Genomic DNA, 13911 nt, shown 5'->3' with positions numbered 1-13911 from the left:
TTTGATATTTTTATTTTTTCTCCTTGTTTGTTTTATTTTGTTCTGTACATTCTGTAGCGCTTTGAGATTGAGAAAGGCGCATTACAAATAAAATGTATTATTATTAATATTATATATTGTCTACTTATATATTGAAAACACCAGCCCTGTTAGTGTTAATATCATCCTGATTGTCATGCTGTGTGAAAAATGAACGTGCTGCTAGGATAACATGAGGAATAAATGAGTGTTTTATGCGAATGCATGCAGGGAGCGGTGTAAAGTGTGAGTAAATGTGCTTCTCCACAAAACCTAAGTGTTCCTGTTAGACTCCAATGCCTTTGGGAAGGAAATCTGATCTGATCTCATGGGGTTCAGTAACAAACACATGAAAAGTCCTCATTGTCTGGTGTCCAACAGCAACTCCAAACATTCATCATCACACACAGTGACCCAGTGAAAGTATTGATCGCTGTGTTATTTAGCACACCAGGAAACTGGCTCTGTTTTTAATTAGATAACTTGTCCAGTTTTAGAGCTTATGTGTTTTCTTTTTAAAAATAAGAGCAATATAACTCAAGCAAAACTGGACAAGAAGAGCATTAAACAACATGAGCACATCATTAAAAATAAAAATAAAACAAGACTATAGGCTACAGAATTATTAAGCATTGTTAATATCAAGCATTGTTCAGTGAGGCGTTGGTAAAACCCTCAACTCTATACATGAATCACGAGACTGCATCAGACAGAAATCACACAACATAAAAAACAGATCTAGTGACTTAAAATCTGCATTTAATTCTCAGTTTATCATTATCATGACACACACACACACACACACACACACACGCACGCACGCACGCACACACACACACACACACACACACGACACTCCCTCATGCCGCATCACTATTATGGTGTGAGATGTAAACTCCGCCCACCTCGATGACACTGACCAATGAGATCTTGAGCATGAGAATATTCTGCAGTTCTGTGCGCTGATTGGACGCGGCATCATTATTCACTTGCAGAACTGTTGATGGAAAATAGGCTTACATGCATTTCTGTGTATAGCTTACAATGTTTCACATGGATATAAATAAATTGATTAGTCATTTGACAGACAGCAAAAGCATTGTGGGCCGGACAGTTGAAGCAAGAGGCCAAACTCATGCACTTTTATACCGAGCAGCTACAAATTAAGAACAACACAAGCAATTTATTATAAATGAGCAATGCTGAATTTCAACAGTATAGCCCAGCTATCTTCTAACGTCCTTGCAAGGTTCTCTCAGAGTTATGAACAAACGTTCTGCCACTAACATTAATAAAACACGTGTTCAAAGTTATCTGGTATATAATATAAAAATATATTGCAGAAAAAAAACATTATTTGTACATTTTTCTTTCTGAAACGTTTCCTTGATGTTTTCTAATGTTTGCATAAACGTTTTGAATGCTCAAATAACATTCAGAAATAACGTTTTCATCACGTAATAGGAATGTTAGCAAAATGTTAGAACATATTGTTAGCTGAGTAAAAACATACAAAAAAAAAAATCCAAAAAGAAAGTGCCTTTATTTATGGTTCTATAAATAAAACCGTATTTAAAAACCTTACATAAACAATTTTCTAGATATAACACAGTGGTAATTTAAGTGAATGCCACAGCTAATGCTCATGAAAGTCACACATATCACTGCATTGATATAATAAAGATTTGTACACGAACACAAAGGCTGTCGCCTTGATTGTCTCTTGTCCGGTTGAACAACATGCCAAACATTATATTTAACAGATCCTGTGATGAACATGGTGTTATGCTCGGCATGACTTCATAACCCATCATCATCATCATCATCATCATCGTCTAAAAAGCATCTGAAACTGATGGAATCGATGATAAAACACTGAGGAATGCGAGGTTCAGTCACGTGATATTGACTAGCTCATGAAATATGCAAAGATGAGTGAATGTGAATGACTGGACAGAACAAAAGCCACTTTGAGCGCTTAATAATGAATGAATACGGAGGAGGAGGTTAAAGTTCAGGACTGGTAAGGGTTTATGACTCATATGGTCTTTATACACACTGAACTCCTGTAGGACTGACTGAACCTGCCGATAAACGAGCAGCTTCCCGACTAACTAAACATGTTATTAGAACGTTTTGCTTCATTTCTGAGTGTTCTCTGAACAAACGAGATTGTTTCGTGGTTATAAGGAACATTCCACTGTATCATTCTTCAAACATTATGGGAATGTTCTCTGAATGTTCTGAAACAAGTAGTTACACCCTCTGGTTCTGGTCAGTCATTTCGACCGACATTATTTTTTATTTTTTTACTTCATCGGAATGGTCCGAAACTTGGTAAAGGTTTTGGCCATAGACTGTAAAAAAATAGGTTTTGGCACTTGCTGTGTATGGCATAATTGCATTTTTACTAGTAAGAATTACATTTACAGAGCTCTCTAATTCAATTATTATTAGTAACAATTCCAATTAGAGAGCTCTACAAATGAATTTTTACTATATGTCTCCCTTGACTTCGATTCATTTTTAATTACAGAGCTCTACAATTGAATTGTTAGTAATAGGCTAAAACAAAACCGAATTAAAGATATGTATAATTGCAGAGCTCTGTAATTGAATTAAAGAGTTCTGCAATTGCATTCTTACTAGTAACAACTGAATTAGAGAGCTCTCAAATTTAATTCTTACTAGTAAAAATGCAATTATGACGAGTAACGCTGGGTACAATTTAAGCTAAAACGGCTTGCCATAGCTGTGTGAACATAAAAAATCATGGAAGTGATTTGAAAAGGTTAAATGGTCCTGAAAACAATAGCCACACTTGTATTTGTCACTGTCAGAAATGAGCGCATTGTAAATGAATGGAGACGAGTTTCCTCTAGTGGAAGCGCTCGGTACTGCAGCCGAGCACACTCTCACTGAAAGATCATTATTGGAGATATCAACCTCACATTTGGTTATGGCTTTGATTTTCTCGGTTTAAAACGAGTTTTGGAAAATATTTTTATATAAAAAATGAAAACGTATTTTTTGCGCATTTTTAATAACAATAACTGTGAAATAGGATTGCTTTTTAAAACTTTTTTCACTTCAGCAATAATCTGGCAAGTGTCATCTTTAAAAAGAGATCAAACTTCAGTCTGTTGCTCTAAAAGCTTTCAAGATTTATGAGATCTTAACTAATGCATAAATGTAATTTAGTACCATATAATCCCCTAAAAATACAATATATATATATATATATATATATATAAATATTATCGAACTAAAATATAGTACAATCATGTCACTAAAATAAAAAGTAAAAAAAGTGTAATTTTTGACCGGCACATAAACAGCACCAGACGGTTAAAAAAACGTTGATGAACATCCAACTAAATAACATTAATAACATTTCAGGGGAAAAACGCTCCATGAATGATGTATAAATAATGTTTTGTGCTAATGTTTTAAAAAAGCTATTTGCGTTTAATGAACATTCTATTAATGCTACTGGAATAAAAAGCCAAAATAACAGAACAACAGCAGATTCCTGGTCTCAAAACGCACATTTATTTAACAAAGTCAATAACAGTTCAGTTGTTTCTTTGGGTGTAATTTGTTTCTTTAAACCTGTAGAACATTCAGATCACTGGATCATCCGTCCTGAGATAAAGAATTAGAGCTCAAACGGGTTCATCAACCCTGACAAAAGTAAAACCGATCACACATGACCCATCAACCGTAACAGAATCGATTCAAGACCGACAGAAAACTTCACAATTCTTCTTCAAACGTCCTTCATAAACTATAAAAGTCCCTGAATGTCGTCACATGACGCACAGGTTCATTTATTTCGTAGTGCAGGAAGATTTTTGGATGACATTTCAAACACATCTGATAAACAAAGCATTTAAAAGAGAACAGCAAGAAATTCACCAACAAAAAAAAATAAAATAAAAAAACAATCACACATTTACACAATAAATAAACGTTTTCTTCGTACAAAGTCTGTGTGATCAAGGCGAGTATTTTTGAGGAGCGTTTGTGATTCTTCATTCATCCGATAACAGTGAGAACGCTCCAACTCTCCAGATTACACACAGAACATGACTCAAAATAAACGAACCCAAGCATGATTCCTCTAACGGACAGGCGAGGTCAGAGGTCACCTCAATCACAGACCCTGAGGACTGATTCACTCTTACGTGTCGAAGGCATCATGGGAAATTCTGTGCGTTCAAACAGTACGACACATCATGCTGTACATCAGGCACGTTCGCTGGTTTAAGGCCCTACCGAAGTGAACGAATCAAACGAATCGCTCGTTATTACTAAAGCAGCACTGTGCATTTATAAAAACTAAGACAAAGGATCGTTCAAGTGTGTCTGAGAGAGAGAAATAAATAAAGCCTACGTGACAGAGAACATATATAGTGCAAGAAGAGAGACACCGGTCCCTCCACATTTACATAATCGTCCATATTTACAGGGATCGTACATTAAAAAGTGGTAATACCTTCAATAACTGGATCTTAAAAGCGCGAATGTGTGTTTGGAGTGTGCAAAGCCACGAGTTCAGAGCTTCAGAAGACTGACGAACATTCATTAGATGCGAGTGTGTGTGTGTGTGTGTCTGTCTTCGTTCCTCATGAGGTTTAAGATAAGAAGATTGATCCTGGAGTCATGAGGCCCATCAGGACGAGTCCTTCAGTTTCAGAGCAGCGTTTCTGGAGTTCCTGGAGGAGCGTCAGGCGGCGTCTTCATCCATGCTGATCATCTGACACTGACACACAAACACACACACATTAAACACGGTCTGTCACAGAATCCATCAAACACACTCCCGTCTGAGTTCAATCTCACTGTGACATCATGACCTGTCGTCTGACCTGGAGAGGATTCTCTCTTCTCTTGAAAAGAAGAGTTAAAGGTGCATTGCGCAAGTCTCTGAGTTTTTGCAGAACTATGCCCCCTCTGGAGACAAGCGAAACTGCAAATGAACGCGCATGACGTCACGCCCAGTCTCAAATTCCGACCCGAATCCCTCTTATTTATTTTACTGTACAGGATTATAGAGGCAATCGCAGTGATCAGAGAAGGGCTCATTCAGCCCATCAGGCAATTGTTTAAGCATGTATGGGTTAGAAAAACGGTATTTTTAACATGAAATGTTGCGCAATGCACCTTTAATGTTCTCGCATTGGATTATAACTGACCGGATTATTAAAGACCGGCCTTTAAAATTGCTAATAAATCTCTTGTTATGCTATAGACCAGGGATCAGCAACTCCGGTCCTGGAGGGCCTGTAGTGTCCTGCAGAGTTTAGCTTCAGCCCTGATAAAAACTCACCTGCCTGTATCTATCTAGTAATCCTGAAAACACTGATTGCCTTGTTCAGGTGTGTTTAATTAGGGTTGGAGCTAAACTCTGCAGGACAGTGGCCCTCCAGGACCGGAGTTGCTGATCCCTGCTATAGACCTTCTGTAGCCCCGCCCCTTTCCCTTGTCTTTTGACATCCGGTCTGTATTTTTACAGCGATCTTGCGTATTTATGAATGAACGGCTCGTTTTAAAATCTTCCCGGTCGACTGACATTTGTTAAGACATCTGCTTTAAACATTACAGTCCTCATGATAACTTTCGTTAACTTTACATTAGGTAAATCCTCTTCAAAAGCTAATTACTCCTGGACAGCAGCGCCATATAAATATACAGAGCGACCGCAAAAACAGAAGTTCAAAGACAATATTCTAAAGATGGCGGTGCCCTCGCTCTATATTATCACTGAACGTTGGATTAAATCTTTTTGTCAACTTGGATTCTTTAAATTAGCGCAGGTTTTGTATTTCGTGTTGTCACTGATTAATCGTAGGCCTCATTAGCCGTGTTTCCATTCACCTATTTTTATGCAAATTTTGGGGTGTTGCATAAAAAAAAAAATAATGGATGCGCATAAATTCTAAAAATATGCATAAAAAAACGTATGTGCTCAATCCGACACGGATCATTTTTTATATGATAATAACACATGCGCTTAAACTACGATAGAAACACATTTACTGAATAAATCCCTCGATGTGCAACAATAAACTCATGTGACTTTCCCTCAGCGTCAGCTGTGATTGGATAACTGGAGTAACCAGTGGACCAATGGCGTCGCAGCGTCTCTAATGTTGGTTTGGTGTTTCTGAAACGCCGGAGTCGAAGTGTGTGTTCAGGATGATTTGGTGTAATTCCCTCCAGAAGCGTCTCACACACACGAGTGTGTTCCCGAACACCAGCATCCGAACGCTAGAGAACACGACCGCGGTTACTGTGTTTCGTCTGACGCTCTGAGACACTCGTTTATGAGTTGCATCACAAGTTGACAAAAAGATTGAATACAGTATAACGAGAGATTTACAAGCAATTTAAAATGCCGGTCATTTTTGACCCGGAACACGAGATCAGGGAAAGGATTTTCCCTCATAAGTCTCATGTTCAATCAATCAGTTTTCCTCTTTTATGTCTGTTCTACTCTGATCATTCTGTAACTCTGTATCGCGTCTCTCTTCAGCCTCGTCAGGACGAACCCGTGTGTTTGCATCACTTGTTATAATGCCTTTAATTCATGCAGATTTTCATAAACATTTGAGAGCAAGTCAAACACTGAAGCCGGAGTGTGTGTGGTGTCGTACCGATGGATGCGAGTACCCGTCCAGACTGGGGCTCCTGAAGATGTGGACCGTGTCGTCGGTCGTCTTCTGATACACGGGGTTGGAGAAGTGGATGGTGTTGGTGTTCCTCGCCCGCCAGTGTCTCCACACCAACACACCGCCGAACGCCAGCAGACACACGGCAACTGTGACACACACACACGGTTCATTCACACTGCGATCGCTCACTGAGTGACACGTGCGTTTCGTGACTGTGGATTTACTGACCGATTGGAAAGGCGATGAACAGGACTGAGGGATGCTGGGAAGGGCTGGAGACCGGCTCATGTTCGGCATCGGCTCCTGTAAAGAGACGCACGGACGGTGAGTGTGTGAACGTGAGTGAATGAACAGGCAGACGGACAGAAGGACAGGAACTGACCCCTGCGAGAGCCCGTGTGTGCGGCGTCTCCGCTCTGATGTTGAGACGGCAGAGATGTTCTGCTTGCAGTTCTCGACGTCACCTGAGGCGGCGCTGTGGTGTTCGGACCTACGCAGAGAAACAGACGTCGATTAGCATCATGATGAGAGCGTCCGGTGTGCAGGGTTCCCACACCTCGGTTAACTTCAAAACTTCAAGGACTTTCCAGGTCCAATACCCTCAAATTCAAGGACTTAATGTGGGGACACATTTCAGATGAGAGCAAGGTGACATCGTGATGCCTCGTAAGACACATTGTTACAGTTTTCATGTGTCAAACACAACTATGCAAAAAAGCATTTTTTCAACACAAAGTGTTGGCGAAATAACACACAGGGAATAATGTGGAATTTTTTCCAGAAAACGTCTTGCACAAAATAAATTCAAGCACTTTCAAGGACCTGTATATATATATGTGTGTTTACTTTCACAAACTTTACAGGGCCTTCAATTTTGTTTTTTTTCGGATTCACAAACTTTCAAGGGCTTGTGGGAACCCTGAGTGTGAACACTGCAAAATATGCTTTTCTTACTTAGTATTTTTGTCTTGTTTCCAGTCCAAACATCAAACATTCTTAAATCAAGAAGCATTTACTAAAGTAGTAAAATGCCATAAGATATTAAGTCTTGTTTTCTAGGTAAATAAATCTAAATTAAGTGAGCTGATGCTTCAAACAAGCAAAATAATCTGCCAATGAGGAAAGAAAAATAATCTTGTTTCTGTTTGAATTAACATTATTCTTCTGACCCCATTAGCAGATCATTTAGCTCTTTTTAAGCATCTCACTTAATTTTGATAAATGCATAATATCATATTTCATTTTACTCATCTAGTAAATGCATCTTGATTTAAGAATTTTGAGATATTTGGACTGGAAACAAGACAAAAATACTGAGCAAGAAAAGCATTTTTTGGGGTGAAACAGAGCGGGTCGTAACGTACCTGACACACACGTCCTCATGTCCTTGCGCAGGGTCATGTGATCAGGACACGCACACGTGTATTTGGGTGAACGTGCGTTAATCAGCGGCGCCGGCAGACACAGAAACTCACAGCCGCCGTTGGCCAGAGCAGCTTCCCTGCACCAGTTTATTCCTGCAAATGACATCACTTCCTCATGAGCAAGACAAACATGCAGATCGACTGATATCAAGCGCTTTTACTTGAAAATACACAGATAATAACGTCATCAGGGCTTGACATTAACTACTTTGCTCACCACTCACTGTGGCTAGTAGTTTTCCAAAGTCACTCAGCATGTTCACTGACCACAATTCTGACATCGATACCATTGGGGAAAAACTGCCATACAGATATTTTTAATATTATCTCATAATTTGTCAGCAGGTTTATTAGGCTGCTGTCGCTTTAAGACCTGACGCACGGATCCATTATACTGTTACACGTGCGTTTCTTTCTCAACTGTTTACTTCACTGAAAGCATAACTGACTGTTTACGTGAATACTCGCCAAGACGGGCATTTTGACATTATTTTGTGTGTATTTGACTGTAATAAGCAGCGAAAAAGAGCTTGATTTAATTCTGAGAGGCGGCTTTATGTGCCGTACTTTTGGTGTGAGCAAACAATCTGCAGAAATTAGAACAATTATTAGCAAAATTATTAGCAAAACGCACAATCCCATGGCGAAACTCAAGCCCTGTAACACCAACAATATTCATCCGGAGCGAATGAAGCGAGTGAGTGAGTGGAGGCGGGTTTGTGTGTCTCTCGCTGTCAGAGAGAGGAGAGAGAGAGAAAACTGCTGGTATCGTGTCTGTTCTGCGGAAAATGAGTATATGAAGTGTATTTCAGTATCTATGCATCAAATTGAAAGATGTATATATTATATATAAAATTCAACCCACCAAAGTGGCAAATAGGAGAGATTGTGTGACACGCCACCTCTGAAATACACCCGCGTCTGTTAATGTCCAGCCCTGAGCGTCATCAAAGACACATGACGTGTGTGTGTGTGTGTGTGTCTGTGTTCACCTGCAGGTTGTTTCAGACTGTGATGCAGCACGATGTCTTCAGGAGACTGCAGATGTTCGGCCACAGCAGTGATGTTCCGGCCCGTCATGCGGTTCGCGCTCCAGATGCCCTTATTGGACACGTCGGTCCAGAAGACTTTCTCCTGTTGGACAGAGACACAGCGGCTCATGAAAACCTGACACACTGCAAAATGTGAATTTTGAATCAAGATCCATTTACTGAAGTAGTAAAAATGCCATAAGATATTAAGTCTTGTTTTCTAGGTAAATAAATCTAAATTAAGTGAGCTGATGCTTCAAACAAGCAAAATAATCTGCCAATGAGGAAAGAAAAATAATCTTGTTTCTGTTTGGATTAACATTATTCTTCTGACCCCATTGGCAGATCATTTTGCTTGTTTGAAGCAACAACTCACTTAATTTAGATTAATCCATATTTTATGGCATTTTACTCATCTAGTAAATGCTTCTTGATTTAAGAATTTTGAGATATTTGGACTGGAAACAAGACAAAAAGTAAGAAAAGTCGAGCCATGCCACACACCTCGAACACGGCCAGCGCCAGCGGATGCGGGAGCTTCTGTGGGTTGAAGATCAGTGTGTGCCGCCCGTCTCCGTTCACGCCGATGCTGGACAGTGTGTGTAGCTTTGAGTCGACCCAGTACAGACGCTGATTCAACACATCTGAACACAAACACACATCAGCATACATCACACACGGCACATGTGTTCACAACAAGCGCTCACTCTCTTTAATCCAACACTGAAGAGACTTAAACTGCAGTTCATCCACTGGCCACTAGAGGCCGGCTGCAGAAGAGACTCAATCCCATAAACCCCCATGTTAAATGCCCAACTTTACAGCAGAAAAGAACATGTTTACAGCCTGGTGCAGAAAGTGGTTTTGGTCTATATAGCTAATTTTGCTCTTCATGACGAGTGTGAGGGGGGTGAATATTTGTATTACTCATTCGTTTAAATTATATTAAGCCTTAAGGTTCTGCATAATTAAGGGCGTGGCCACTTGACAGACATTTTCGTTTATCCGGGAGTGACGCTGCCAAAATGGCGACGGCCGGCTCCGCCCACTTTGGTCTTCAGAAATGCTCTTTAGAAACACTACGGGTGACGTCACAGACACTATGCCCATATTTTTTACAGTCTATGGTTCACACGCATCATCTGCGCGTCAGACTCACCGAGCGTGATGCCGTTCGGCCAGACGATGTTGTTTGTGACGAGAGGTGTCCGATCGGCACCGTTCAGTCCGCTCTTCTCAATCCGGGCCGACTCGCCCCAGTCCGTCCAGAACATGAAACTACGTCACATGAAACAACAAGGGATCAACAATAGCAACAGCGCTTTTCACAATACACATCAATACACAATACACTTCCTGCAAGCAAGCGGCTTCAGACGCACACACTCACTTGTGCTGAGGATCCACGACGATCGCGCGAGGATTCTGCAGGCCGTCGCTGATTAGCGTCTTGCGTTTCCCGCCGTCTGCCGTCGCCACGGAGATGGTTTGCAGCTCGCCATCCGTCCAGTAGATGTTCCCGTGGATCCAGTCCACAGCCAGACCCTCGGGCCTGGAGATCTGGCTGTCAATCACAGTGGTTTGTTGGGCGGGGTCAGCAGTCGCTGCGCTGCAGAACACAAACACACACTCGTGGTTATGAGGAATGCTATAAACACACACAGAGATACACAAAACACACATGACGGATTGAGCGTTTTGTGGAGATGGACATTGATTAGGAGTGGAATTTATTTTATTCTGTGAGCAGAAAGAGCACATGATGGGATAGATGTGAAACTAGCACAACACTAGCGGTGTTTCCATCCCCCCTTTTTTAATGCACATTTTGGAATATCGCATAAAAACGCAGAATGGAAACGCATACATTTTAAAAATGCACATTAAAAAACTCATGACCTTGATTGAGGAGTATAATCTTTTTTCCAATAAGACGTGCATAAACTACTATAGAAACACATTTACTGAATAAATCCCTCGATGCGCAACAAAAACCTCACATGACTTTCCCTCAGCGTCAGCTGTGATTGGATAACTGGAGTAACCAGTGGACCAATGGCGTCGCAGCGTCTCTAATGTTGGTTTGGTGTTTCTGAAACGCCGGAGTCGAAGTGTGTGTTCAGGATGATTTGGTGTAATTCCCTCCAGAAGCGTCTCACACACACGAGTGTGTTCCCGAACACCAGCATCCGAACGCTAGAGAACACGACAGCGTTTACTGTGTTTCGTCTGACGCTCTGACACACTCGTTTATGACGGAGGGAAAACAGCCACAGTTTCTTCCCTGATTGCAGCAACTTCCATTTTCATTACAGATATTTTGCACCAATTTCGTTCTCTTGAAACGCTGCTTTATTCGCAAATGTTTTATGCGATATTCCAATTTGATAATTTTACGAGCTTTCCCTGGACATCGAACCCATGACACGCTCTCTCACCTGTAGATCTTCTTCTGGCTCACGTCGGACCAGAAGATCCTGTCGTTGGGAATGTCCACGTCTAACGCCACCACGTTCTTCTGCTGGCGGATCAGAGACGTGTACTCTCTGCTGCCCAGCGCCATCTTCCTCACCTCGTGACGCGTGCTGAAGAGCAGGAACGCTCCCAGTCCTGAGAGGAACACAGTCACATGTTGCTCATACAGTCACACACACTGCAGATGCTTTTCTCACTCAGTATTGAGTCTTGTTTCCAGTCCAAATATCTAAAAATTCTTAAATCAAGATTCATTTACTAGATGAGCAAAAATAACATAAGATATTAAGTCTTGTTTTCCGGTGGAATTAATCTAAATTAAGTGAGTTGTTGCTTTAAAAAAAAAGAAAAAAGCATGTGTGTACCTGTAAGAGCTTTGCAGTCTTTGGTCACGTGATCCAGCTCAAATCCTTCATTACAGTCACACTTGAAGCTGCCCGGCAGGTTCACACAGATCTGAGAGCATCTGTCGGCGTCCAAACACTCATCCACGTCTACACACAAACACACGACGTGTCATGAGACCAAACACACACTCACAGACCATCATGCACTGGGTTCATCTAGACGGCTGCTCACCTTCACAGTGCGTGCGGTTGGTCAGGTGAAATCCGGCCGGACACAAGCATTCGTATCCGATCTTCAGGTCGTTGCACGTGTGAGAACAGCAGCCGTTGTTAACGAGGCACTCGTTAGTGTCTGCACAGAGGAAACACACACGTCACATGATCATCTGTGACCATTCCAACAGTTCACCCACCAATCACTGGAGATGGAGCAGGAAAAACACAAAGGCTGTCTGCCTATAAAATATATAAATAAATACATCTCTTCAAAAAATATGGAATTTTTTTTTTGCATAAAAAACTACAGTGACGTAAAAAACCCTGCTATTTAAAGGGTTAAAATCACGATCTTGGTTAAATAACTCTGAACATGAATATTTTTATATGTAATAATTGCATGACAGATTTTTGACGCGTACATTTTAAGGGTAAAAATCCTGATGTTGGTATAAAAAAACTAGAGATATAAAAAAGAGAGACTTTTTTATCTCTGAGATAAAAAAGTCAGAGAAAGTGGGAAAAAACAATATATAATAATTGTGTGTCAGTTTTTTTGACAGACATTTTAAGGCATTTAAAGGGTTAAAATCCTGATGTTGGTAATAACATATATTAATAACAAAATATATTAATATATAATAATTGTATGACATTTTTTGTCCTCTAAGGACCTCTGTGTAACTGTTTTAAACGGACACACAAGGGTTAATTAAATCTGTGTAAGCGATACTGGACTCTGGCACGAGGATCACAGCGGTGGATCTTCAGCTGATGATGAGAACTGGAGTGTCCTATTCGGCATCGTGTGTGTATGATCTGGGTCAAATCCACTTTACCCACAGAAGGTTCATTTCCTCAGATCACACACACTACAGGAACACACACACTACAGGATTTCCTCAGAACACACACACTACAGGATTTCCTCAGATCACACACACACTACAGGAACACACACACTACAGGAACACTCACTGCAGTCTCTGAGAGGCTCATCTGACCAGTCGATGCAGTTTTTCTGACCGTCACACACTTGGTCTGCGCTGATACACTCGCCACTGCGACACTTAAACCGGCTCGGCTCCTCGCACCGGTTCACTGCACACAGACACAGCAAACAGTTAGAGACAGCACACCTCGAACGAAAAAATTTCTTTTTTTCGGAATGGTACCAAACTTGGTAAAGGTTTTAGCACTTGCTGTGTGAACAAAAAAAAAACCCATCATGGACATCATTTGAAAAGGTTAAATGGTCCTGAAATAAATAGTCACACTTGTGCTCGCGGTCTAAAATGAGCGCATTGGAAATGAATGGAGACGAGTTTCCTCTAGTGGAAGCGTTTGGTACTGCAGCCGAACACACTCTCACTGAACGCTCATTAATGGAGATATCAACCTCACATTTAGAACACAACTTGTTTAGATTTATGGCTTTGATTTATGGCAGTTTTAGAGTAAAGATGTTTTTGAAAATATTTATTTCATATAAAAATTAAAAATAGTATTTTTACACATTTTTCATAACAATAAACGTAAAATTCTGTAACTTTTTTTAAGTTCACTTTTTACAACTTTTTTCACTTCAGCAATAATCTGCCGAGTGTCGTCTTTGAAAAGAGATGAAACTTCAGTCTGTCGCTCTAAAGCTTTCAAGATTTATGACAGTTTAAGCTGGAAATGTAATTTTCAGGTCTATGATCAAAAAGTGAATAAATGGATT

The 13911-nt window shown here is 40.6% G+C and overlaps 1 protein-coding gene across 1 annotated transcript in view; it reads right to left on the bottom strand.

The window, feature by feature from the left end:
• Nucleotides 1-3548: 3548 nt before the first annotated feature.
• ldlrb (low density lipoprotein receptor b) overlaps nt 3549-13911 on the bottom strand; it is a 17215-nt gene continuing 6852 nt past the window's right edge. Inside the window, exons 6-18 of the mRNA XM_081380016.1 lie at nt 13167-13289; nt 12205-12324; nt 11991-12119; nt 11589-11760; nt 10541-10759; nt 10310-10428; nt 9655-9794; nt 9112-9253; nt 8060-8212; nt 7078-7185; nt 6924-6998; nt 6678-6841; nt 3549-4783 (exon numbers count right to left, since the gene is read on the bottom strand). Of these exons, the coding sequence (XP_081236142.1) occupies nt 4748-4783; nt 6678-6841; nt 6924-6998; nt 7078-7185; nt 8060-8212; nt 9112-9253; nt 9655-9794; nt 10310-10428; nt 10541-10759; nt 11589-11760; nt 11991-12119; nt 12205-12324; nt 13167-13289 (1700 nt within the window). The 3' untranslated portion in view covers nt 3549-4747. The remainder of the gene's footprint in view (nt 4784-6677; nt 6842-6923; nt 6999-7077; nt 7186-8059; nt 8213-9111; nt 9254-9654; nt 9795-10309; nt 10429-10540; nt 10760-11588; nt 11761-11990; nt 12120-12204; nt 12325-13166; nt 13290-13911) is intronic.

The sequence above is a fragment of the Scardinius erythrophthalmus genome (assembly GCF_964197995.2).
Source record: "Scardinius erythrophthalmus genome assembly, chromosome: 12".
Taxonomy (NCBI): Eukaryota; Metazoa; Chordata; class Actinopteri; order Cypriniformes; family Leuciscidae; genus Scardinius; species Scardinius erythrophthalmus.
Note: the sequence above shows the minus strand (reverse complement) of the source record. Positions and strands in the feature narration are given on the sequence as shown.